General features: G+C 41.0%; 1 protein-coding gene across 3 annotated transcripts in view; it reads right to left on the bottom strand.

The window, feature by feature from the left end:
• Nucleotides 1-21,691, bottom strand: part of itga10 (integrin, alpha 10) — a 32,469-nt gene that overhangs the window by 468 nt on the left and 10,310 nt on the right. For all 3 annotated transcript variants that reach the window (XM_042423549.1, XM_042423550.1, XM_042423548.1), the window contains exons 2-29: nt 21,580-21,691; nt 21,326-21,435; nt 21,147-21,235; nt 18,246-18,360; nt 18,020-18,147; nt 17,207-17,355; nt 10,415-10,565; nt 7,411-7,576; nt 5,470-5,543; nt 5,235-5,379; nt 4,049-4,197; nt 3,782-3,925; nt 3,387-3,593; nt 3,165-3,295; nt 2,757-2,923; nt 2,480-2,622; nt 2,262-2,372; nt 2,080-2,165; nt 1,855-1,996; nt 1,650-1,742; nt 1,458-1,534; nt 1,229-1,318; nt 1,051-1,135; nt 792-905; nt 613-720; nt 398-511; nt 205-300; nt 7-120 (exon numbers count right to left, since the gene is read on the bottom strand). In XM_042423549.1, coding sequence (XP_042279483.1) covers nt 7-120; nt 205-300; nt 398-511; nt 613-720; nt 792-905; nt 1,051-1,135; nt 1,229-1,318; nt 1,458-1,534; nt 1,650-1,742; nt 1,855-1,996; nt 2,080-2,165; nt 2,262-2,372; nt 2,480-2,622; nt 2,757-2,923; nt 3,165-3,295; nt 3,387-3,593; nt 3,782-3,925; nt 4,049-4,197; nt 5,235-5,379; nt 5,470-5,543; nt 7,411-7,576; nt 10,415-10,565; nt 17,207-17,355; nt 18,020-18,147; nt 18,246-18,360; nt 21,147-21,235; nt 21,326-21,435; nt 21,580-21,691 — 3,410 coding nt within the window. The remainder of the gene's footprint in view (nt 1-6; nt 121-204; nt 301-397; nt 512-612; nt 721-791; nt 906-1,050; nt 1,136-1,228; nt 1,319-1,457; nt 1,535-1,649; nt 1,743-1,854; nt 1,997-2,079; nt 2,166-2,261; nt 2,373-2,479; nt 2,623-2,756; nt 2,924-3,164; nt 3,296-3,386; nt 3,594-3,781; nt 3,926-4,048; nt 4,198-5,234; nt 5,380-5,469; nt 5,544-7,410; nt 7,577-10,414; nt 10,566-17,206; nt 17,356-18,019; nt 18,148-18,245; nt 18,361-21,146; nt 21,236-21,325; nt 21,436-21,579) is intronic.

Raw genomic sequence — 21,691 nt, 5'->3', positions numbered from 1 at the left:
AAATACCTTCCATAGTATGAAGATGATAAGCGCCAGTAGCAGCAAACCTCCAATGATGCTACCAATCAAAATCCACAGCGAGATGGGAATTGCTCGGCCCTTCAGCACCTCCAGTACAGTCTAGATAAAAAGAAATACAAGGAGAGATTACAGAAAATAGATGTTATTCCCAGTCTGATGTTCTATATCCTGTTATAGTCTTACCTCTCTCCAGACTGTTCCTGTGCCCAGTGTGATGAGGTTAGTCTCCTGAGCTGCGAGGTAATGGGCACCTATTATTCTCGCCGACTTGTATTTGGCCTACAGAAGGAGACATAGAAGAGATGAGCAATGTTTGTTTCATAGGGCAGAGGAATTTGGCTGTAATGAGTTGTCTGTGTGCTGTTGTGTATCTCACTTTTCTGAAAAAATCATCGTGGACTCTGCGGCTGACACGAATGACTGCGGCCTGCCCTCTCAGAAGTTCCTGGACTTGACACACAACCTCTGTACACCATGACCTGCTACAATTCTAGACATGTAGATATACGCACACACACAAGCAAACCATGCATTAACACATACGCTGATGCTGCACACTGCTCAGTAGCTGCCGTGCTATCAGGGCCTCACCAGTACGTCATTCGGCATCATGTCCTCAGGGTGGATGGGGCGCACGTCTCTCTGTCTGGCCTTCAGCTGGGCCAGATCACTCAGCACGCTACAGTTCACTCCTGTAGCCTGCGGGGCAATTCAGATATGTCAGATACAATCTAAAAGAGAGATACAAACACTAATGAAGCGCTACTCACGTTGTATGAAAAGACGTCAGTGACAGTCATGAAGACTCGGTCTCCTGCAGCCACAGAGGGCAGATGCAGCCTCAGCTCCAGATTACTCACAGAGTAACAGCCGAGATTCTGCAGCTACAAACACAAACAAATATTATTCTAATTTTGCCTTGTCTTGTTTTTAGAGTGATTGCAACCCAGTGACTTCAAGTTTAGAGCTTCACAAAACTTGAAGCCAATGGGTTGCATTAAAGTTGATGCAATGAGCATTTATCTTTACCCTGAGGTGAGTGTAGAACTCCGGTCCTATTGCTTCTGACACTGTCCGAGTGGGATGAACCTCATATCTATTCAAATTAGATTCACTGCAGGAAAAAAACAGCATGTAAATATGCAAGAAAAGACAGAAAAACTATGTCCAAGAGAAGCTAAAATATCTGTATGCTGTACAAACATACCTGCTAACAAACAGGTCTGGTTCATACTGAACAAAACTCTGCAGCTGAACACTGTTGTCCCCTAAAGTCTCCTCTCTCTCCACGCTATCACTGTAAGAGAACCAAATGTTTAAACTAAGGTGCCTGACAGTGTCCTGTGGCACCAAAATAAAAAAAAATCAGTGTTATTATTGAAGTGTTCAGTATCTGTAAACTGCGTGCATGGTGTATGAAGCCTATGCTGCTCTACCTGGCAGCAGTGAGCTTCATCTGGACTCGATTGTGCAGAGTTGTGCAGCTGAACTCAAACTCCAACATGAAGTTCACCTGCATACAAAGAAGAGAACGGCCTGCTGAAGTGACACATTTCACCTGAAGGAAGTGAAGTATGAGTGGGCCCGGTCGAGAGAGCAATGGAGCTATTTCCTCAATATAAATGTACCTTTGACTGCGAGCGAAACACTGGATAGCTGACGTTACATGAGTGGCTGTTGGCGCCAAGTGCTGTACACTCAATCTTAAAGTGGGCATCCTCCTACAATAAAAGAAAAGAGAGAGGTCGTGTTAGGTAGTGTGCATGTAGATACATGTGGAGGGTTCGTTTCACGTGGCGCTGCATGTGTTATCAGTATATGTGTGTGGTTTACCCTAATGCTGAGGCTGGAGAAGTGCAGGTTGCGTGAATAATGCAGCGTCAGGCTGGTGTTGTAGGCGTTTTCCAGTCTGTTCTCAAGCTGCACCTCCACCGCCAGACGCCTACGAGGGCTACGAATCACATAAGGCTTCTGTCTGTGGAGAAAACACAGTGAAAACTCATATTAATAAAGTAGCGTGGAAAGAACAGAGGGTAGTGGAAAATCTCAAATCTGTACCTTGTCCCAGAGATGTCCATATGAGCCTGCAGCACCAGATCTGTTGTACACACATCATCCTCACCACAGTCTTTAAAGAATGAGATCTGGAAAGGTACAAGTGGGAAGGACATCATGTTACATGGAGAACAAAGAAAGGAAATGTGATGCAATAAGAAAGCTAGTAATCCACTCTCACTCACATATTTCTTGACAGTGGTTGGCCAGCCCTCATCCAACACCGGACCACTCTCTGTGTTGTTGATCTTAAACCGCAGTGAGAAGCTAATTGGACGGATGTAATCTGCTGTGTCCTGTGAAAGAAGACGGAAACAAATGCAAGTGATAAAAATCAAGTCTCAATCAGTCCTGATGCACGTGTTTGTGATACAGTGTATTTGGTGTTTTTACAGACACTCACATAGACGTGGAAGGGCAGTTTGTAGCAGAGAGTCTGTCCTGTGTGAACTTGCACTGCCAGCTGGGTCTGTCGGTGGGAGCTGTCATCAAACAGGGCCCGTGCTGACAACTTCCTGTCATCCAACATGGCCGAAACCCACAGTTCTGAGGAGGGAAGCAGGTAGTTGGGACAGATGGTGAGTGCTGGAAAATTCCTATTCTGGCGTATTCCCAAAACTTGCAGTTTTTGTTATCAGGGTAGAGTATTTGGAAGTTTACAAAAGAATGAAGTGTCTTACCAAAGCTATTGCTGTGTGATCCGGGGGAGCGGGAGACGGCTGTGAAGCAGGCGGTGGCATTGAGACATGCTGAATCTCTGCCTCCCCTCTGGCAGGTCTTTTGAATGACGTTGATGGAGTGTGGCTGGAAGGACAGACTCACGTTGATCTGGACTATGCTGCGAGAGCTGGGGACAGTCAAGGATAAAGTAGAATTAGATTTTTAGCAAAGTAGTAGTTTTTAGTAAATGTAGTAGCCAGCGGATGATTTTAATCTAACAAGAAAATTAAAGATTTTCTCAAATAAAAAAAGGAAACTAGCTGAGTGATGAATTTAATGTATTATCCAGTTATATCTTCCCTCAAATTTCTCCCAGTGACTGCAAATAAAATCTGTAGTAAAAATGACCTTCTTTTCTCTCTACACACCTGAGCAGTACAGCGCTGCCCTGTGCTCCCACCGCCAAGTCTATTAGTTCATCTCCATCCAAGTCCAACCGAGCACTCAGACTGCGGCCAAAATACTGCAGAGAGGGGGAAATTGATGACCCTGGAATACGCTGAAAGGTTGAGAAAGAAAACAGAAGTCAGTTTGATTGGATTCTGAAATGCATCAGTGAGTTTGTGGTTATAAGAGAAAATGGCAAATACCTGTTTATAATTGTGGTTGATGTAAATACCGTCACCGTGGTAGACATAGATGGCCCCCCTGTGTTCGTCCTCCAACGGGGCCCCTACTAGCAGGTCGGTGAAGCCATCGTGGTTGAGGTCTGGAGCGGCTGCCAGTGCATAACCAAACCTGGCATCCTGAGACTTTTCCTCTGACTTCAGAGTACCGTTAGATATAAACACCTCCTCCTGGGAGAGAAAGAAAGCAAAGGGAAGGAGGATGGAAGAGTTGTAGGTAACAGGATACACTGCAGTGAGTTAAAAAGGGATAATTTTATTAGTCTATTGAGGAAAAATGTTATGTAAACCTGTGTGTTCTCATAATGATTGCGTAATAATCCATGAGGTGGAGAATGACCATCCCACTGCTTTCTTACCCCACTGAGGGTGTAGATGTAGACTCTACCGGCCTCCTTGTTTCCTGAGCCGAGGTACATTGGTGCAGCAACCAGAAGGACATCAGTGATGCCATCCTGGTCGATATCCAGCCCACACACCTCACTGCCATAATAAGATCCAATCTAAAAAAGAGAAACGTGTTCTTTCAGCTACGGCCAGTAGAGGGAGTCATTGCTTTGATTTTAGACAAATGGGATTCCCTCTGTTTTCTGTTAAAATAATTAAACACATAGAGGGAGCTCTACCTGTTCTCCATTGAGGGCCTGTACGATGTTGACATCGCCGTCATTACTGAGTTCAAACAGGATGACTTTGCCTTTGTGTTTGAACCGGGGAGCCCCGGCTACATACAGCCTCCTCCAGTCACCAACTACCACAGATGACACTGTGTAACCTGCACACACACACACACACACACACACACACACACACACACACACACACACACACACATACATCATCAAACACTGAAACTCAATCCTTCAATGAAGAGTCACTGATGCGCACTGGTGTTTTTGTATTTTTTTAACCCATTTACTACAAATCAAGTGTAGTTTCCACTTATGCTGTTGACCATGTTTCTCGTAATTCTTTCTTCTTCTTTTCTTATACTTTGCCACTGTTTTGGGGTTTTTTGGGGGCATTTTTTATGCCTTTATTATACAGCGACAGTTGAGAGATGACAGGTAACAAGAGGAGAGATATATGGGGAATGACATGCAACAAAAGTCCACTACTATAATCTGACCATAGACATTGGTACGTGGCATACATCTTAACCAGTAGGCTACTGGGGCACAATGCCGTTGGTTTTTATGCCTTCACTGGAAAGCTGACAGTGAAGAGATGAGAGTTGGAGAATGTAATGCAACAAAGGTCCCCAGCCTGGAGCCACCTAGGCCACCCCATCAAAATCTAAATTGAATACCTTTGATATTTAGGCTGATATTATGCTTACATGCATATTCTTCAATAAATTTGCTTTTAATCTAAGTGTAACCAAACTATCTACTCTTACACGTTGTGTTCGGCCCAACTTTATCCCCATGTGGAAAAGCATTCAGTTAAATGAGGTGCTAGTGCAGAGGGCTCCGGCAAAGAAGCTGAATCTGGACCTGTAGCCAAATATAAGGCTCTCATGTCTGGGCTTTCCACCAACACATGAATGTACCACCATGGAAGACAGACTTTTCAAATTAGTCCATGTTATACCATGGAGTAACACAATAAGAGTGAGGTTACTCCAAAAAAAAGGACAAGGGCATCGTTCCAGTCTCAAGGTTTCAACTGGATGCAACAATGCCTGTCCTTCATTTGGAGTAAGCTTAATATGCATTGAATATCAGTGGATTTCCTGGTTTCTGATTACACAATAATCTGTGATAGTCATGCACTTTGAGCACTATGTTCAGTGGTGTGATATCTTTGTACCGAGATAAGCAGCGTGATTTTTGAGCTCCAGTGGGAACTCGCTCTCGAAAGCCTCTCTGGGCGGCATGATGCGTCCGTTGGTCCCCTCCTTCAGCACTCCGCCATCCCAGTCATAGGCGCCCACCATCCCAAACAGAATGCCGTCCTGAGAGACAGAGCAGGGCGAGGATGAGACACACAAATGAAAAAACACATTCACTCAACAGATAGATAAACGACTACAAGTTGGACTTACATCCAGCGTGTGCGTGGAGAAGCCGATCTGAGACATCTCCATGTGGAAAGAGCTCTCATTGTAGCCAAGTGTGCCTAAAGGTGGACGGAGACAAACAGGACAGGGTACTTCATCATCACGTTTCTTTGCACATATCCTCCCTTCCTTCCTCTCCCTCCCAGGATCTGATCTAGATGGCATCATTAGCACCCTTGCTCCCCCTGAAGACCACAGGTGGCAGAAACGCCTCACCCTTTCCTTTCTTTTCCTTTCCTCCTGTCCCTTCCTCTGAGTTCTCTAAACATTTAAAGGTGGCATCACTTTTCATCAGCCTTTTTCTCTTGTTCTATTGTGATAGCTGCACACTACTTTCTTTTCCTTCTCTTGCTTTCTTTGTGGGACCAATGTTTATATTTTCACATGAAACCAATCCTCCTTCACTCTTTTCTGCCCTCTTCTGACTCACATTCTTGTATTTAATTTTCTTCTTTCTCAGGCAGACTCTACCTACAGTTTTGGTACCAACATGTTTGTTTCTTTATTTTTATTATTGGTCGATTAATCAATCTAATTTACTGATCAAACCATTCTCAATTAATCCAGAAGAGTAACTGGAAAAGTGTGAATCACTTTGTAAGTAGGGAGCCAAATGAAAATGTACGTCATATTATGGGTGTTGAAAATATCAAATATGAAAGCAGACATCAGATTATCCAATAAAATAAAAAAATACTATGAAACACTGTATTTACATACAAGACCTAAATGTCAAAGTAAGTAATTTAGGTTTAGGATTAATTGCTGTCATATGATGAAATAACTGCTACTACTAAATTAAATCGATATAGTGATGACTTGATAACAGTGCTCCATGAAAATTATTCATATAATACCACAAACTAAAGTTGTTAATTAACTTTGCACATAACTTTTCTGGTTGACATCAATACATCTGTGCTTTAAAGGACGATGCTTGATTTTTTTCAAGTCTATCTTAAAACAACAGTCAGATGCCCATATGAACATTGAAACAGGCTTTTCTTGGAATCATTCCTCCTGTTCTGACCATTAAAAGTTCCCTTCATAATGCACTTCTAATGTTAGTGATGAGGGACACAATCAACAGCCCTCGTTTCATGCAAAAAGATCTTCAAAAGTTTATCTAACGCCAATTTGAGGCTTCATCCGTCCAAATTAGTCAAATCAATTGGACATCTTTCAAAGTTACTGTATTTTTAATGCCAAATTCTCTCTTTCTGTTACAATCCTTCCACTGCAGCTGAACAGGAAAACATTGTCCATCGAGACACAAAGGGGGAATTTTATGCTAAAAAAGACATGTGGAAGACAATCACTTGATCTGACTAACTCAGATGTCTGACGCCTCTTATTAGCATCAAATAAACTTCTGAATACATTTTTCCATGAAACAAGGACTGTGGATTTTGTCCCCCATCACTTACATTTCAAGCACATTAGGAAGGGATATTTTAATAGTCAGTATGAACAGGAGGAAAGATTACAGCAAGCAAAACCTGTTTTAATGTTCATTTAGCCACCTGACTATAGTTTTAAGACTGAAAATTGTGAACCTATCCTTTATTGCAAAGAATTTGTGGTTCAAGTTGATCATCTTAAAATAGAATTTCCCAGCATTAATACAAGGTTGCAATGACTTGAAACTAAAGTTGGACTTTAAAAAACCCAACTATATATACAGTATACAGTAAATATCTGGATTTTTATGCTTTTGCTTGTGACCAGCTGTATATGTCATCATGTGACTATATATGAAGCATGGTGGATCATTTTAAATTTAGCCCTTCTTATAAAAATCATGTGGTTTACAACGGCAGAGATCATTGCTGAGCTAAATAAGTATCACACTGGCTTTCTTTCTTCTTCTTTTTTAAACTAGTGTATCTTTAATTCACCCTCAGCTTCCACCCTTGTACCACACACCTTCGAGAGTGAAGATGCGGTCTCCCAGGGCATCCACGATGTCATTGAGCGCAGCTTCATCAGTCACATTGAAAAAGTATTTGTCGTCAGGGTCGCTGGCAATATACTTGATCTCTTTAATGAACGTCTCAGGGTCCTGCTGCCGGCGGATGTAATGACCCAGAACCTGAATCCCAGCATGGGAGAAAGAGGAAAAAAAAAGTTTAAAAAAAAAAAAGAAATAAATGAATAAACAGGTAAGACAACACAAATAAAACATTAAGGGATTAAGCTGGAAGCAGAAAAAGGGAATGAAAGCAAAAAAAACAGAAAGCATAAACAGAGATTTGGCATTTATCAGGGCAATTACTTCTCCATGTTCCAGACAGTGAAGAGAGGAAGAGATATGATAGAGTCTGAGGGAAGGGAGGGCCAGCACCACCCCTACGTACAGCAGGACTGAAATGAAAATAATCTCACTTTATAGGTATGTCACTGCCTGTGTAATTTACCAGTAATTAAGCAATACCTAAAGGCATCAAATTGACTGGAAAGCGTAAGAACAGAGGAAACAGGAGCCATCAGAGACTTGTAAATAAGGAGCACAGGCCTGACTGAGAGGTGAAGAGATGAATGATGCAGAAGATACACTGTGGCAGCAGTGACCTACAGCTTAACACCTGAAGTACAAATGAGAAAATTCCATAAGAGAAACCAAACCCAAGAATCTCCCCCTGTGACTCCGGCTGCCAAGCAAACTAAGGAAATCCTCTGTTTTCAAAGGGTAGGGGACGGAGGGAGGGGGACATGGAGAGGGGTGTAGTGTGTAATATGAAGAGAGCCTCCATATAAATATGTACATTAAGATCTTATAGAGACTGGGAAATTCCACTCAGGCTGCCAAGTGACTTTTATATATAGTCATGAACAGAAAAAGAGAAAAGACAGAAAAGAGAAAAGGGGATACGTCTTGTTAAAATGTAAAGCACAAATCCAGATTTTAGTGATATGGCGATACAATTGTGAAAATATGAATCCAACTGTAGCTACTATATTCATGGCTCTGCACAAACTGCTCCCCCACAAACACACACTTCAACCCGCTGATTTGCACTGATGTATAAAACACAGTCTGGAGTGACCATGGTCTTGTTTTGAATGCTCTGCCCTCCCTTGTGAGCCATTTTCACTACACACACACACACACACACACACACACACACACACACACACACATACAACCTAACCCAAAACATGGCTGCTGTTACAAGTGTTACTTACCTGTGATCGCTTTGACTTTTTGGGCAAACACTTGACCACAAAACCCACCTCGTTCTCTCTTGTTTTCTTCATTTCTCTTTGAATTCAAGGCTGCGTATACAATCGGTGCTCTAACCGTACTTTGCGCCTTTCTTTCTCTGGCTGTCTGTAACCTTCTCTCAAATTAAACTACTTTTGACCTGGCATTATGTTGTGCAAATGTCAAATAGTTATAATGGTTATTTAAGCAGTCAGTAATTTGACAATAACAACATGCTTTAACACAATTTATGGTTTGCTAACCTTTAGCCTCTCCCTGCTCCTGCTTTTTTCTCAGATATCCGTATGAGATTTCTACTTCCATCCAAATGCAATTGAGGTGAAAGTAATTTCAAAATCAACATATTAGTAACCTATCTTTCCAGAAAACTTTGGACAATCCACAAACCTCACACTAGACAGTTTAAAAGGGACTATTTCGCAGGAGAAAGGTTTTTTGGGTATTTTTTGTCTTTATTCCATAGCGGAGAGTGCAGGAAGCAGAGGTAGAGAGAGAGGTATGACATGTAACAAAGGTCTGTGGCCGAAAATGAACCATGAATGTTGCAGTTATGTGGTGCATCCAAACCAGTAGGCTTCCAGGGCGCCCCAGTTCCAACATTTTAAATGTCATTTTTGAATGCTGTGAGCACCACAAACAAAAATTCTCTCACCTACGGCATGTTGTATCAGAACCAAAGATCTAAAAACTTGGCAAAATGAAACCCAAATTTACCAACATGGCTCAAAACCACGAGAAATAAGTGAGGAAACACATTTTTTGCAATCAACCCTTTATCGACAGATTGTATTTCATTTCCCAACATGTCCTCCTTTAGACAGTATTAAAGAAAGAATAAGAGAAGACATGGGAAAAAAACATTTTGATGGGATCTGGGTCTGATCAAACAGAACGGTACTATTGCTACCATACACAAAATTTGACAACATGGTTAGCAACAAAGTACATGCAAACCATGTAATTAAAAACATATTCTAGACAGATTTTGAACTCACCCCTTACTAATAAAATGTTATAATATTTCAAACCTCAGCAATGGACGATGCAAACAGTGTGACTACTAAGCATTCAAAGTGAGACTTGTAACTAACTTCTCCATCCATAGCCTGCTAGCATATCCAATCTTCATGTATGTCTAGAGTGCCACTCCTCCTCTATGTTGGCTCATGTTCTCCTCCACTGTGGTTCCAGTAGAGTCTGAAGTTACCTCAGCTTCTCTTGTGGTGAAGGGAAGGGTTGCAACTAGCCCTGCCACCAGCGTTTGTCCCCTCTGACACAAAAAACATTGCACCACTCAGTGCGTTTCTTTCTGTTGAGGGGGGCGGGTGGGGCTGGAAAGGAAGAGTTTTTGTTCCCGCTTGGCTATTTTAGTAGACCCAAGGGGTTCATTTGGTAATGTTATTTTTGGGGGAGCGGCGGTGGTAGTTTGTGGTTCCTTGAGGGAGTGTACGGTCAGCGTGCCACTTTCTCACAATGTGTGAAGAATGTCAAGGATGCTCTTCACACCTCACTGATAATGTAGGTTAGGTGATTATGTGTTTTCCACTATAGTTTTACTCTTGTCATGGTAGAAAAATCAACACTGAATCAACATTTAGAGCATAATGACGTACAAAGACTCTCAAACTAAACACAAAATTTCTCCTTAAAGCAGAATGACCTGCCATCGTATTCAGTGGGCTACACTTGTAGAGATATACTCACAGCAATGGCGTATCTGGTGATGTTTCTGCTCACGCACTCCTCCAGAGCATCCGGTAGCTCCTCCCCGTCATGTGACTCTCCGTCTGTCACTACAATCATCACCTTGGTGGCGCCCTCTCTCGCCCCACGCTCAGCACTGAACGCCTCCGTGCTACAAAAAAAGAAAGAACAGATTCTCATGCTGTCAAATTACTTTACTAAAAACATCCAGCCGAGTTGATCTTGAATCGAGACAGAGAGAACAAGAGAAAAGGAAAAAAGAAGGAGAGTACAAAGTGAAAGGAGTGAAAGGGCCTGAGGGAGAGGGAGGATACCAAGGAGTTCCAGTCATTTGGTTTCCTAAAATCTCAAATAAACACCACCTATAAAATAATATACAATTTCAAGTGCTTCTCTGAGAAAATGAATAGCTAGTAAAACACTGAGACATTGGATCTGAGATCCCATCGAGTATGATATAAATGGCGCACATCGCAGCTGGACTTTTCCACAACTATATTTATTAGGCATACTTGACACACATCCATTAGCTGCCAGTTGACTCAAATTGGTCATCGCATGCAGTGTGCATGTGTCATTGCACACAGCAACCGCATCTGTGACATTCCCATCCGCTTCTGCTGTGATACAGAGAGGAAACCTAAATGACAAACACGCACGAACAGACCAAAGCCGCACCCTGTTTGTCTGCAGGAAACCTGTTCTCAGTGAGACCTGCTTTAAGCATTCAATAGGGTTGGTAAGCCTCAGACCAACACACACACACACACACACACACACACACACACACACAAACAGTGAACTGAGAAAAGTAGTCACTGCAAGTGAACTCAGTCATTTTCAGGCCTAACTCCAACCCTTGCCTAAATATAACATTTTGTGGTCAGCCGCAAGAAACTCAGAGTTAAAAACAACCGTTTCCCCTATGCAGTCTGCAAATTACATAGGGTGCAGAGAGGAGAAGAGGAGAGGAGAGAGGAAAACGGAAGAGAGGAATGGAAGGAAAATAAAGGAGACAAACAAATGTGATGAGTAAAAGATTGGGAAAGATGAGACACGAAATATTGTAACAAGGTAAAATACAAGAAGCCTGAAAAGAATGAAGAAATAGCTACAGAAGAGGGAGAGGAACAGAAATAACAAAAGCAGCAACTGTGAAGGAGAAAAAGAGGTTGGGAATGCAAAGTTAAAGCACTTAAAGAATGATCAAAGACACTAAATTGAAGCCAAACATTAAAACTGAGACACGCAAATCCTGCTCTGATGTGGTATTAAGAGTGTGTGAACTATACAGTAAAACTGAAGTGAAAGAGGGAGAAACAAAAGAAGAAAGGCGGAGGGAACAGACGAAGAAATGATGAGACAAGACAGACAAACAGGTAAAAAGGGAAGGAAGAATAAAAATGAAAGGCAGAAGGCACAAAATTATCAAGATGAAAGAAACAAGGAGATGGGAAAGAGGGAAGGGGAGATGAAAGAAGAGAGAAAGTGAGTGAAGCTAATTGGGAGGCCGGCTTGTATTTACAACCCATTTTATGGAGTCACAGCAGTGTGGTAATGACACAGCGCAGCGGTCTGTGTGTGTACTTTTGTGTGCATGTGTGTGTGTGTGTGTGTGTGGGTGAGTGAGAGCATCTCAGACGGGTGGAGCAATATAAAATCAGTGGATGATCCAATTGTAGAGTTCTGTTTGATGTTGATGCCATCAGTCTGCCATACTCCGCACTGAGACGGTAAAATCTGGAGTTCAATACTGTCATTTACATGTAAGCTTTACACAGTGCCCTTCTGCACAGGAAATGTCAAAATGTACTATTTTTGGTACCTGTGTGCATGGTAGATTGAAAATGCATCAAGTGTTGGCGGGGTTCAGTGTATGACTACAGAGCTGCTTTGAGTGCTCTGGGGCAAATTCAGGTCACGTCTTAAATTTTTTGAGGGGACGTCCAAGTCAACTTATGTCAACCCTTTATAAGTACATACAAAGTTTTTTATGTGTCTGAATGTTGACCACCAAAACAACACAACATTTTCATTACATTACATTAACTTGGTGGATGTTTTTGTCCAAAGCGACGTACGTACACACACACACACAAACACGTATTGGGAGCAATTTGGGGGTCAGTATCTTTCTCAAGTTTTACCTTTGAAAACTGTTGACACTATTTTTTTTAAAGCTGAGACCAAGTCCTTTCCAAGCATAGGCCTAATAATTAAAGGAATAGTTTGGCATTTTGGAGAATTAGATGAGAATATACCACTGTCATGTCTGTAAGGTAAATTTGACGCTACATCCAGTCGACAGTTAGCTTAGCTTAGCATACTGACTGGAAACAGATGGAAACAGCTACCCTGGCTCTGTCCAACAAAATCCACCTAACACCACCCCTAAAGCAGTAGTAATAGTAGTAAGTAGTAGCAGTAATTTATTTTGGTCCTTATTAACAATTTTCCAAAATGAATGCACATAGAAATAAATAAATAACAATAAGGCATTCAATTAAAAGGAAAACAAAAAATATTGACCGAAAAGCTGTAGGCTGAAGCTTTGGCTCATTGTACCGACCATATTGTAATAGACAACCCTTTCACTGCTAGGTTTAATAATCCAATTGATTTACAATTCTTTTAGCTCTCTTCTGTAGCATGAAAATTGGATTAGTGTTGGTTTTGTATGTGTTTCCTCATACCTCCACACAGTAGGTATATATATATACACTCCACACAGTATATATATATATATATAGTGAGGTCTGATTCAAGATATCTTTAGATTTATATAATATTGTAATGGTTTGGTCATTGTTTTTTGTTTGCACAATATTTATATATGGTTTCCAACATAATTTATGATCTTTTTTTTCAAATGTATGTTTATACACATACTATTTCAACAGCAATGATCATACTTTTTACTTGATTATTGATTTGCCGATTACCAAATACTATGACCCTTGTTTTATTTAAATTCAATGATAACTTGTTACCATCAAACCATTTCTTTAAGACTTTTAATTCCCTTTCCACTGTATTCAGAAACCTTTCCAAATGTTTCCCAGAGTAATATAAATCAGTGTCATCAGCAAATAATTAATAATTATTTAACAATTTAGAGACTTTACAAATATAATTTATATACAGTTTAAACAGTTTAGGGCCTAGCACTGAACCTTGTGGAACCCCACAAATAACCTTCCACAAATCAGATTCAACATTTACATATTTAGTACATATTGATATCTATCATTAAGGTGACTTCAGTATGCCATCCCTCTAATACCATATCTCTCCAGTTTCTTCATTAATAAGCCATGATCAATAGTATCAAATACTTTTCTTTTAGTCTATAAACACCCCCACAGTATATTCCTTGTTGTCCATTGCAGTAGATACCTCTTCTACCAGTTCCAACACTGCCGTTTAAGTGGACCTATTTGCTCTAAAACTATACTGATGGTCACTTAATAAATTGTGTTTTTCTATGAAATTATCTAGCCTTTGTAGAAATAGTTTTCTAAAATTTTTGAGAACTGGGAAAGCAGAGAAATTGCTTGCTGAAATAGGAATGACTATTGCTGTTTTCATTTTGCTGGGAAATATACCTGTTTGGAAGGATTGATTACAGAGTCAATGGTTTCACTGTACATTCTATTATATTTATTTGCTAACGACATACCAATTTTAGTCCAATCAGTGGACTTTTTATTCTTTATTTTTTAACAATGTCAAGTATTTCCCTTTCAACATACCCAATAAAGATTGAGTAGGAGTTTTTCTTGGCTCCACAGTCTCATTTGCTAAATTATATCCAACATTTACAAAATAATCATTAAATTCATTGGTAATTTCTTTATAATTGTATTATCTTTTACAAAGTAATTTGGATTGTCTGCTTTTCCAGTACCCTTTTTAATTATGCTGTTAAGAACTCTCCATGTTCCTTGAGGATTACTCCATGTGCTCCATAGCTCACTAATTAACACATTATATCTTTGTTTGTTTAATCCATACGTATCCGTAATCCATTCCTGGAGTCTCCTCTCCCCTCACAGTGATGAAAAGACTGCAGCAAGTTTTCTGTACAACTTAACAACACAAAACAAGACAAAAAAACACAACACAATACAACACAACACAACAAACTATAAGGTGGGCTGATTTTTCTTAATCTTTGCTCAGAGCCAGACTAGCTGTTCCCCACCTTTTTCCAGTTTCTATGCTAAGCTAAGCTAATTGTCTGGTAGCTGTAGCCTTCTATTTCCTGTACAAACATGAGAGTGGTGTCAATCTTCTCATAACTCTTGGCAAGAAAGAGAATAAGCATATTTCCCAAAATGTCAAACTATTCCTTATCAAAGTATTCCATATTCAACCTGTGTGGCCATGCGTCCATGAGGTGTTGTTGGTCCTTTCCCCCCCTAATTATTGATACTCTAATCCCTTGCAATTTGTTTTTAAGCTTTTTTTTCTTTTTTGGGCGTTTCCTCTTTTAATTTGTTCTCTCCACTCATCACAACACTTTTATGTCATTTGTGTATTGAGTTCTATACATTAGGTGGATTTATTTCTACCAACTTGGGTGAGCTAACACTTAAACTACAATAATTTCACCAACTTCCCAGAAGTCCCAGATTGTCAAGTCTCAAGTAACCTGGACTAAGGGACAGTCATAAAGTCAAGTTTTAAGTTTCATTTATATGACTGAAGTGCGACTCGAGTCCAAGTCTCTAGAGATCTAGAGAGGATGTTTTGCATGTCTCCTGTTCTTTTGGGACCTATTTTAGCTAAGTGCTGCGGTTTAGGGGTAGGTTTATAATAAGGACAAGGTTAGGGTAAAGGTTAAAGGTCAAACATGCAGTGACAAGTGTTAAAGTTGAGACTAGGGGGTCAGGGAATGAATGCAGTCAATGTTGGCCTCGTAAGTATAGAAATAAAGACAGGACTATGTGTGTGAGCATTTGAGTGTAAAGCCCCTGATGTATGTGTAGGTGTTCAGCAGTGCCTGTGTGTACTGTACGTATCGACGTGTGTATTTTTACAGCTGTAGGAGCACTACTTGGCTGACCAGTCTGGGTCAGACTGTGCCACACCTGCAGCCGTGCTGAGCCAGCAGCCAGCTAGTCCAGCTCAGCTAATCTCGCTGTTTTTCTACCCCATCACTTTCCTGCCCCTTGCCAACCCTGCTATCTCTCCATCTGTGTGTGTGTGTGTGTGTGAGTGGAAGTGCATATGTTTGAATAAATTGATGTTACCTCCCCTTGATACCAAATTAAAGTTGACTTTTTCTAGAAAAGCTCTATTTCTTTTTTCTGTAATGAGCGCTGACAAACCTACCTATCGTGTTTTCACCATCTGACAGGGAAAGGTAGCGACAGTAAAAGGTACAGAGTGGAGAGAGTGCGTAGTGAGGTTGTCTGGATTTCCCGTCACTGATGTTTTAAGACCACAGTTACACTATTTTACTGCCTCCATTTTCCAGTCACTGCTTTTCAACTACCTTTAAAGCGTTCCTCTAAACCTCTCCAACTTTTACCTTTAAATGTACCAGAAAACAGGAACTAATTACCTGAGCGTGTGTGCGTGTGTGTGTGTGTGTGTGTGTGTGTGTGTGTGTGTGTGTAGAAGTTGAACACCTCTCCAAGAGACACACACACATTCCAAAATGGAAGTCATGGCCACACAGCAGGTCTGGGTGTGGTGCTCTATGGGTATGACTTTAATAAAGCAGGAATTTTATTTTTGTTATCTAAAAAGATATTTTAAGACTTAGAGGTTTTTTCACTTAGCCACTGACCCTCAACCTATAGAGCTGTTTCTTTAGACTTGGGTTACCAGCTCAGACACCCCCAACATATTTCTACGAAGAAAAGTCATGAAGGTGATGACAGACTGGATCAGGAGTCAGGAGTAAGTTAAAGGAGCACATTAAAGATGGTCTATGCATTTTATCAGGATTTTACCATTTATATATTGCTCTTAGTAACTGGTGCACAGATGGCTTGCACTTCCAAATACACTATACGGACATAAGAATAATTTAGTTCACTAGCAGACAGAGAGCAACATTAGCAGTCATTTGCAGTTGTGTTTGTTGTATCTACCTGTTAAAGTCCAATATTTACTTCCCTTTTAGCTCTTTCTTGTCTTCAGTAACTCCCAAGGGAGATATCTGGCACTTCAGCAGCTAAACGCTCGACTGTGTTCACCAGCTAGTCGCTAACTTTGTCTGGCTTCTGTTTTGTGCTTTGCTGGTAGCGTATAATGCATTTTTAGGACCCTTGAAACTGCTGACTGGTTACACAGCGGCTAGAAACATGTTTGATGAGAATGGTGAGAATGAACCAAAACAGTAAAGTTGCGAGCCGTGAAACCAAAACAATAATATAAAAGACACTAAAAAGCTCTGTGGAGCTGTGTGGGCCTGTATAGTCAGGTGACAAAATCTGTCGTTTCATCACCAAGTCAAATTGATCCATTGTTAATATAAAATATTGATTATAGCAGCTTAAGTACATGTTACACTGTTAAATCTAAAAAATTGTCTGAAACTAAGTTATAAATCAAAAGCATCCTGATGGGATAATACTGGAGTATATCATGAAAAAGAGGCACAGACCAAAGAACACAGAAATGATTGTCATTATAACTATAAATTATACAATGGTATATTTAGACAAAACCCCTAAGAATGTTACACAAAAATCTAAACAGCCAGACAGTTTCCAGCGAGCCAGCCAACATTTTAGTATGTGCCAGTAAGAGTGGAGTAACAGTGATTGACAGGCTTACCACGCCATTTGGATGGCATATGCAGTGCGCGTCTCTCGTCCCTCCTGCCGGCTGATGTTCTTGGCAGCCTCGACCACCTCCTGTGTGGTCTGGTAGTCTTTCAGGGACCACTCGTGGACTGCTACCTCGCCATACTGCAGTATGCCAACCTGAATACACACACACACACACACACACACACACATACACACACACACACACACACACAAACACACAAATTAAAACACAAGAATTGCAACAATGCCACATGTTCATGGTTGTGCCGGCGCATAGTTGTGGAAAGCAACATCTGAGACTTGTGTTTCTGGGGTGAGCTATCTCTTTAAGTACCAATCCTGTTCTTAAAGCAGACAGTGCACTTGGGGAATTTTTGAATTCATTCAAAAACCAGAGGTATTTCCTCTTCACCTCACATTGCCTGCTACCCTTCACCCCCAACCACCCTCCCTTTTCAAAACCCAAACCCCCTCTCACTCCTCTTGTTGTTTAGCTCAGAATAATGTCCCCTGATCCACTATCCCCCCCTCCTTCCAAACCTCAAGCAAGCCTGGCTCCCTTTACATTACTACAGCAATTCATTCTGTTCATATTTGCCAAACTGGTTCTTTATATGTGTCACTCTGTGCATGTTTTCACTCAAAGCTTGTCTTACTGCTCATACTGTGCATTCAAACCCCCAAAACTGCTCTGGGCAAAGCAAAGGGGGTTCCAGAGATTTAATTGGGAGATGAAACTCAATTTTAAACCCACAAGTTTCCATTACTAATGTAAATAATATTTATAGGCAGTGAAAATACACATCAACTTTTTTACCTGCATCTGGTCTGAGCTGATGTGGAACTTGCTGAGGATGTTGCTGAGGAAGTTCTGGACCTCGTACCAGGGGTAGATACTGTTGGAGCCATCCAGCACGATAACAATGTCCATGTATGTGGAGCATCCTGTCACATGTGGGAGTTTAAAAATATTTGGTCGGCTAAAACAGGTCTGTGCAGCATGTTGCTTCAGTTTGTGTGTTTGTGTGCAAATGTGTTATTACTTTGCGCTGTTGGAGCGATGGTGTCTCTTGGTTCTAGGTCATCACTGACGGAGGCACAGATGCCAGTGCTGAACATAGAAGTACCACACTCCTGGGACCACAGAGGGGCGCATGCCTGCCAAAACACACACACACACACACACACACAAAAAACACACACATCAGCATCTGTTTTACAGCAATTTCAGGAGCGTCTACAGTCAATTTGTACAGTTTATATTTTTAAGTATTTGGGTTCCGCTCACAAAATGTGTAGGTGGTTGTTTGGTTATTATCAAAGGCTTTAAACACGTAGACAAATGTGACTGGGTGACCCACGCATAAACACAGAAAAAAAAGTCTAAATGAATGCAGGCAAGGAACAAAAAGAGAACAAGTCATGAGAGGGAATAAGTCATGGAAAAACTACAATAGTGTGGTTTGGGGGACAGAAAAAAAAGGGGGAGAGAGAGAGACTATTGTTGACATGTTGGCAATCACTGTTGTCATGAGTGGTTTAACAGAGCTGGAACACCAGACCAGTAAAGCAATTTAAATCTGATTGTGCTAAATGAAGGAGGGTGGGGTGTGGGGCTGGGTGGGATGGTGGTGGTGGTGGGGGGGGTATCATATAAAAATACTTCTGTCTTCAAAGCATGCCGTTTATTTGGGTTTCATACCAAGAGGAGGGAATAAGGGGGGAGAGTGTGGAGAAAGGAGAGCTGCCCAAAAGATAAAAGACAAACTTGTGCACAGAGCTGAGAGACAAAAGAGGGAGACTGAAAGTGGGGTGAAATGGGGGTAGAATGAGAGAAAGAGAGACATCCTGGTTTTGCTTGCCCTGTCATTACAGATGGGTCTCTCCACAGGCACACAGACAGGCAGAGAAGAAGGGATGGAGAGAGGGATGAGAGAAAGGAAGGAGTGAGAAGACGGAGAAAAGTGAGAGAGGTGCTATGGCTTTTGGTAGGTCTGTCATTAACAAAGGGCCGGAGACGCATTCCGATCCTGTTATAGACCTGACCACTGGGGTTAAGATAAACACACGTGCACATGCACACACACACACACACACACACGCACACACACACACATTAAAGTGGGCTATGCTGGCTGGCGTTTCGTGAACTGTACACGACTCCACACCCGAAACAGCAGTAAAAGCCTGGCAGACACCAGAACACGCAAGCACACTTGCTTAACACACACACACACACACACACACACACACACACACACATAGACACAAACACACACAGGATCCTGGACACACTAACTTACACGCACTCTCGAACACACTGTATTTTTTCTGTAAGCCAGAAGCCTCAGAACTGGAGAAATCAGGATGGGAAAGCAACAGTAATACAAGCATAAGTGTGTGTGTCAATCAGAGCAGTAGACTTAAGACTTGGACTTTACTGTTCTGATATCTGACTTACTTGAGACTTGACTCACTAAAGATTTTTACTTTGGCTTGAGAACCAAAACATTCATGTCTCAAATTTGTATCTGGTACATCCCTAAAAATGGAACATGAATAAGACGGGCAGGCACTGCATAGACACACATTTTGCATAGTTAATTCCTCAGCCTATGAATTGAAAGCACAACCATAGTTAAGTCAACTGACATTGGATAAATTACTATGTGAATGCATAATATGTACAGTGTTGATATTTGGCATCTAGGCTCTGATCTCTTCACCTTCCTCAAGGAGACATCAGCACAGCAGGGAGTGGGGAGTGACGATAATAACTTCCTCCCAAGGGGAATGTAGCCTCAGAGCCTCCAGGTGGAAGCTGGGGGGGGGGGGGGGCTTCTGAGATGCTATATGAACTAGAGCTGTAACGATTAATCGATTATTCAATCCACAAAAAAAATAATTTAAAAATAATTTCGATAACTGATTTATCATTTAATCATCTGTTAAGCATAAATGCCAAACATTTTGTGGTTCTAGCTTCTCAAAAGTGAGTATTGGCTGCTTTTCTCTGTTTTATATCACTGTAAATTAAATATACATATTTGGGTTTTAGGCTATTGGTTGGATAAAATGAGCAATTTTAAATCCACCTCAGGACCTGGAAACTTGTACCAGATGTTTCTCACTATTTCCTGACCTTCTATAAACTAATTAGATTAATCCATGAATCAATAAAATAAACGAGAGATTACTTGATAATTAAAATTACCATTAGTTTGAGAACAGTTTAATATGAACAATAGCAACAGCAGTGTCAGCATTGTTTTCAGGTGAGCTGTGTGGCAACGGGCATCAGAGCAAAAGAATGAGAAGAGCACTGACTGAAACTTAAGTACACCACAATAATCATAATTGCAATCATGATTGCTTCGGATATATGTTGCAGTGGAAGAAGTATGACGTGAGAGTAGCAGTGAACTGGTTGACTTTCTGAACTAGCTTAAATGCGGGCTTTGCTTTATTTATGTAAAAAATACTACTTACCACATTTTTGAAAGGAAAATGTCCTAGAGCAGTGTCATTCTAATCATAGACATTCAAGACTATATCTTAACTTGTAATTTGCTTCTGATGACTTGTGACTTGACTCGAAATTGTCAACAAGCACGTTAGACTTGCTCTAACAGACTTGAGACTTGATTTAACCTAGTCTCAAATCATTTTAAAAAATCTCTGGTGTGTATGCGTGTAAATAATTAGTCTTCGTGCAGAACTTTGTAAATGTGTGTATGAATCACAACAACGTGTCCAGGAAGTGAGCGAGCAGTGAACCATACATGGTTACATCTTGAGTCAAATAAAAACACACCAACGGAGCTAATTCATTTGAAGTCTGGCAAACAAACACAACCTGGTCTCACCACATCCCTTCCAGCTCCCACATACAACCCAAGTAGCAAAAATAAAAAGCCTTGTTTTCTAGAGTTGAGACCACATACCAGGAAGCCGTCAGGTGAGTCTGGAGTGAGAGTCATTCCCAGGTGAGAATTCCTCAGGTTTTTAGACACGTTCTGGAGAGCAGTTTCACCTGACATCGACAGACAGATAGAGCAGTTTAGCATCAGGTAACATAAATAAACTTGATGTGTTCATTGTCATGGTAATTCGTGTCTCTCACCTAGATTCACTTTGCTGCAGTTTGAGTTCTTCTCCTCACCCACAACACATTTGTACACATCTCCTTTCCTGTTGTTGGGTGGCCCGTCCCAGGGAGCACCGACCAACATTCTTCAGCAAATGACATTTTGCCAGTCAATTATTATCAAAATATCATCACACATCCTCTTTGAGTAAGAATTATGACTGTTTATAACTATTTGCGTCTCTTTCTTTGTCTCTCTTTCACACTCACATCCCCACAAACAAACTTACGATTTCTCTCCGCCTGCTTCATGCTGTAAAACAGAGAAGCCAAACAGAGCGTCCTCTGGACCAGTGAAGATGCGTGGATGCTTTACATCTATGTTGAAACACTGACACAACT

This window comes from Thunnus maccoyii, chromosome 10 (genome assembly GCF_910596095.1).
Source record: "Thunnus maccoyii chromosome 10, fThuMac1.1, whole genome shotgun sequence".
NCBI lineage: Eukaryota > Metazoa > Chordata > Actinopteri > Scombriformes > Scombridae > Thunnus > Thunnus maccoyii.
The sequence above is the reverse complement of the archived record's forward strand: the minus strand, read 5'-3'. Positions and strand labels throughout refer to the sequence as shown.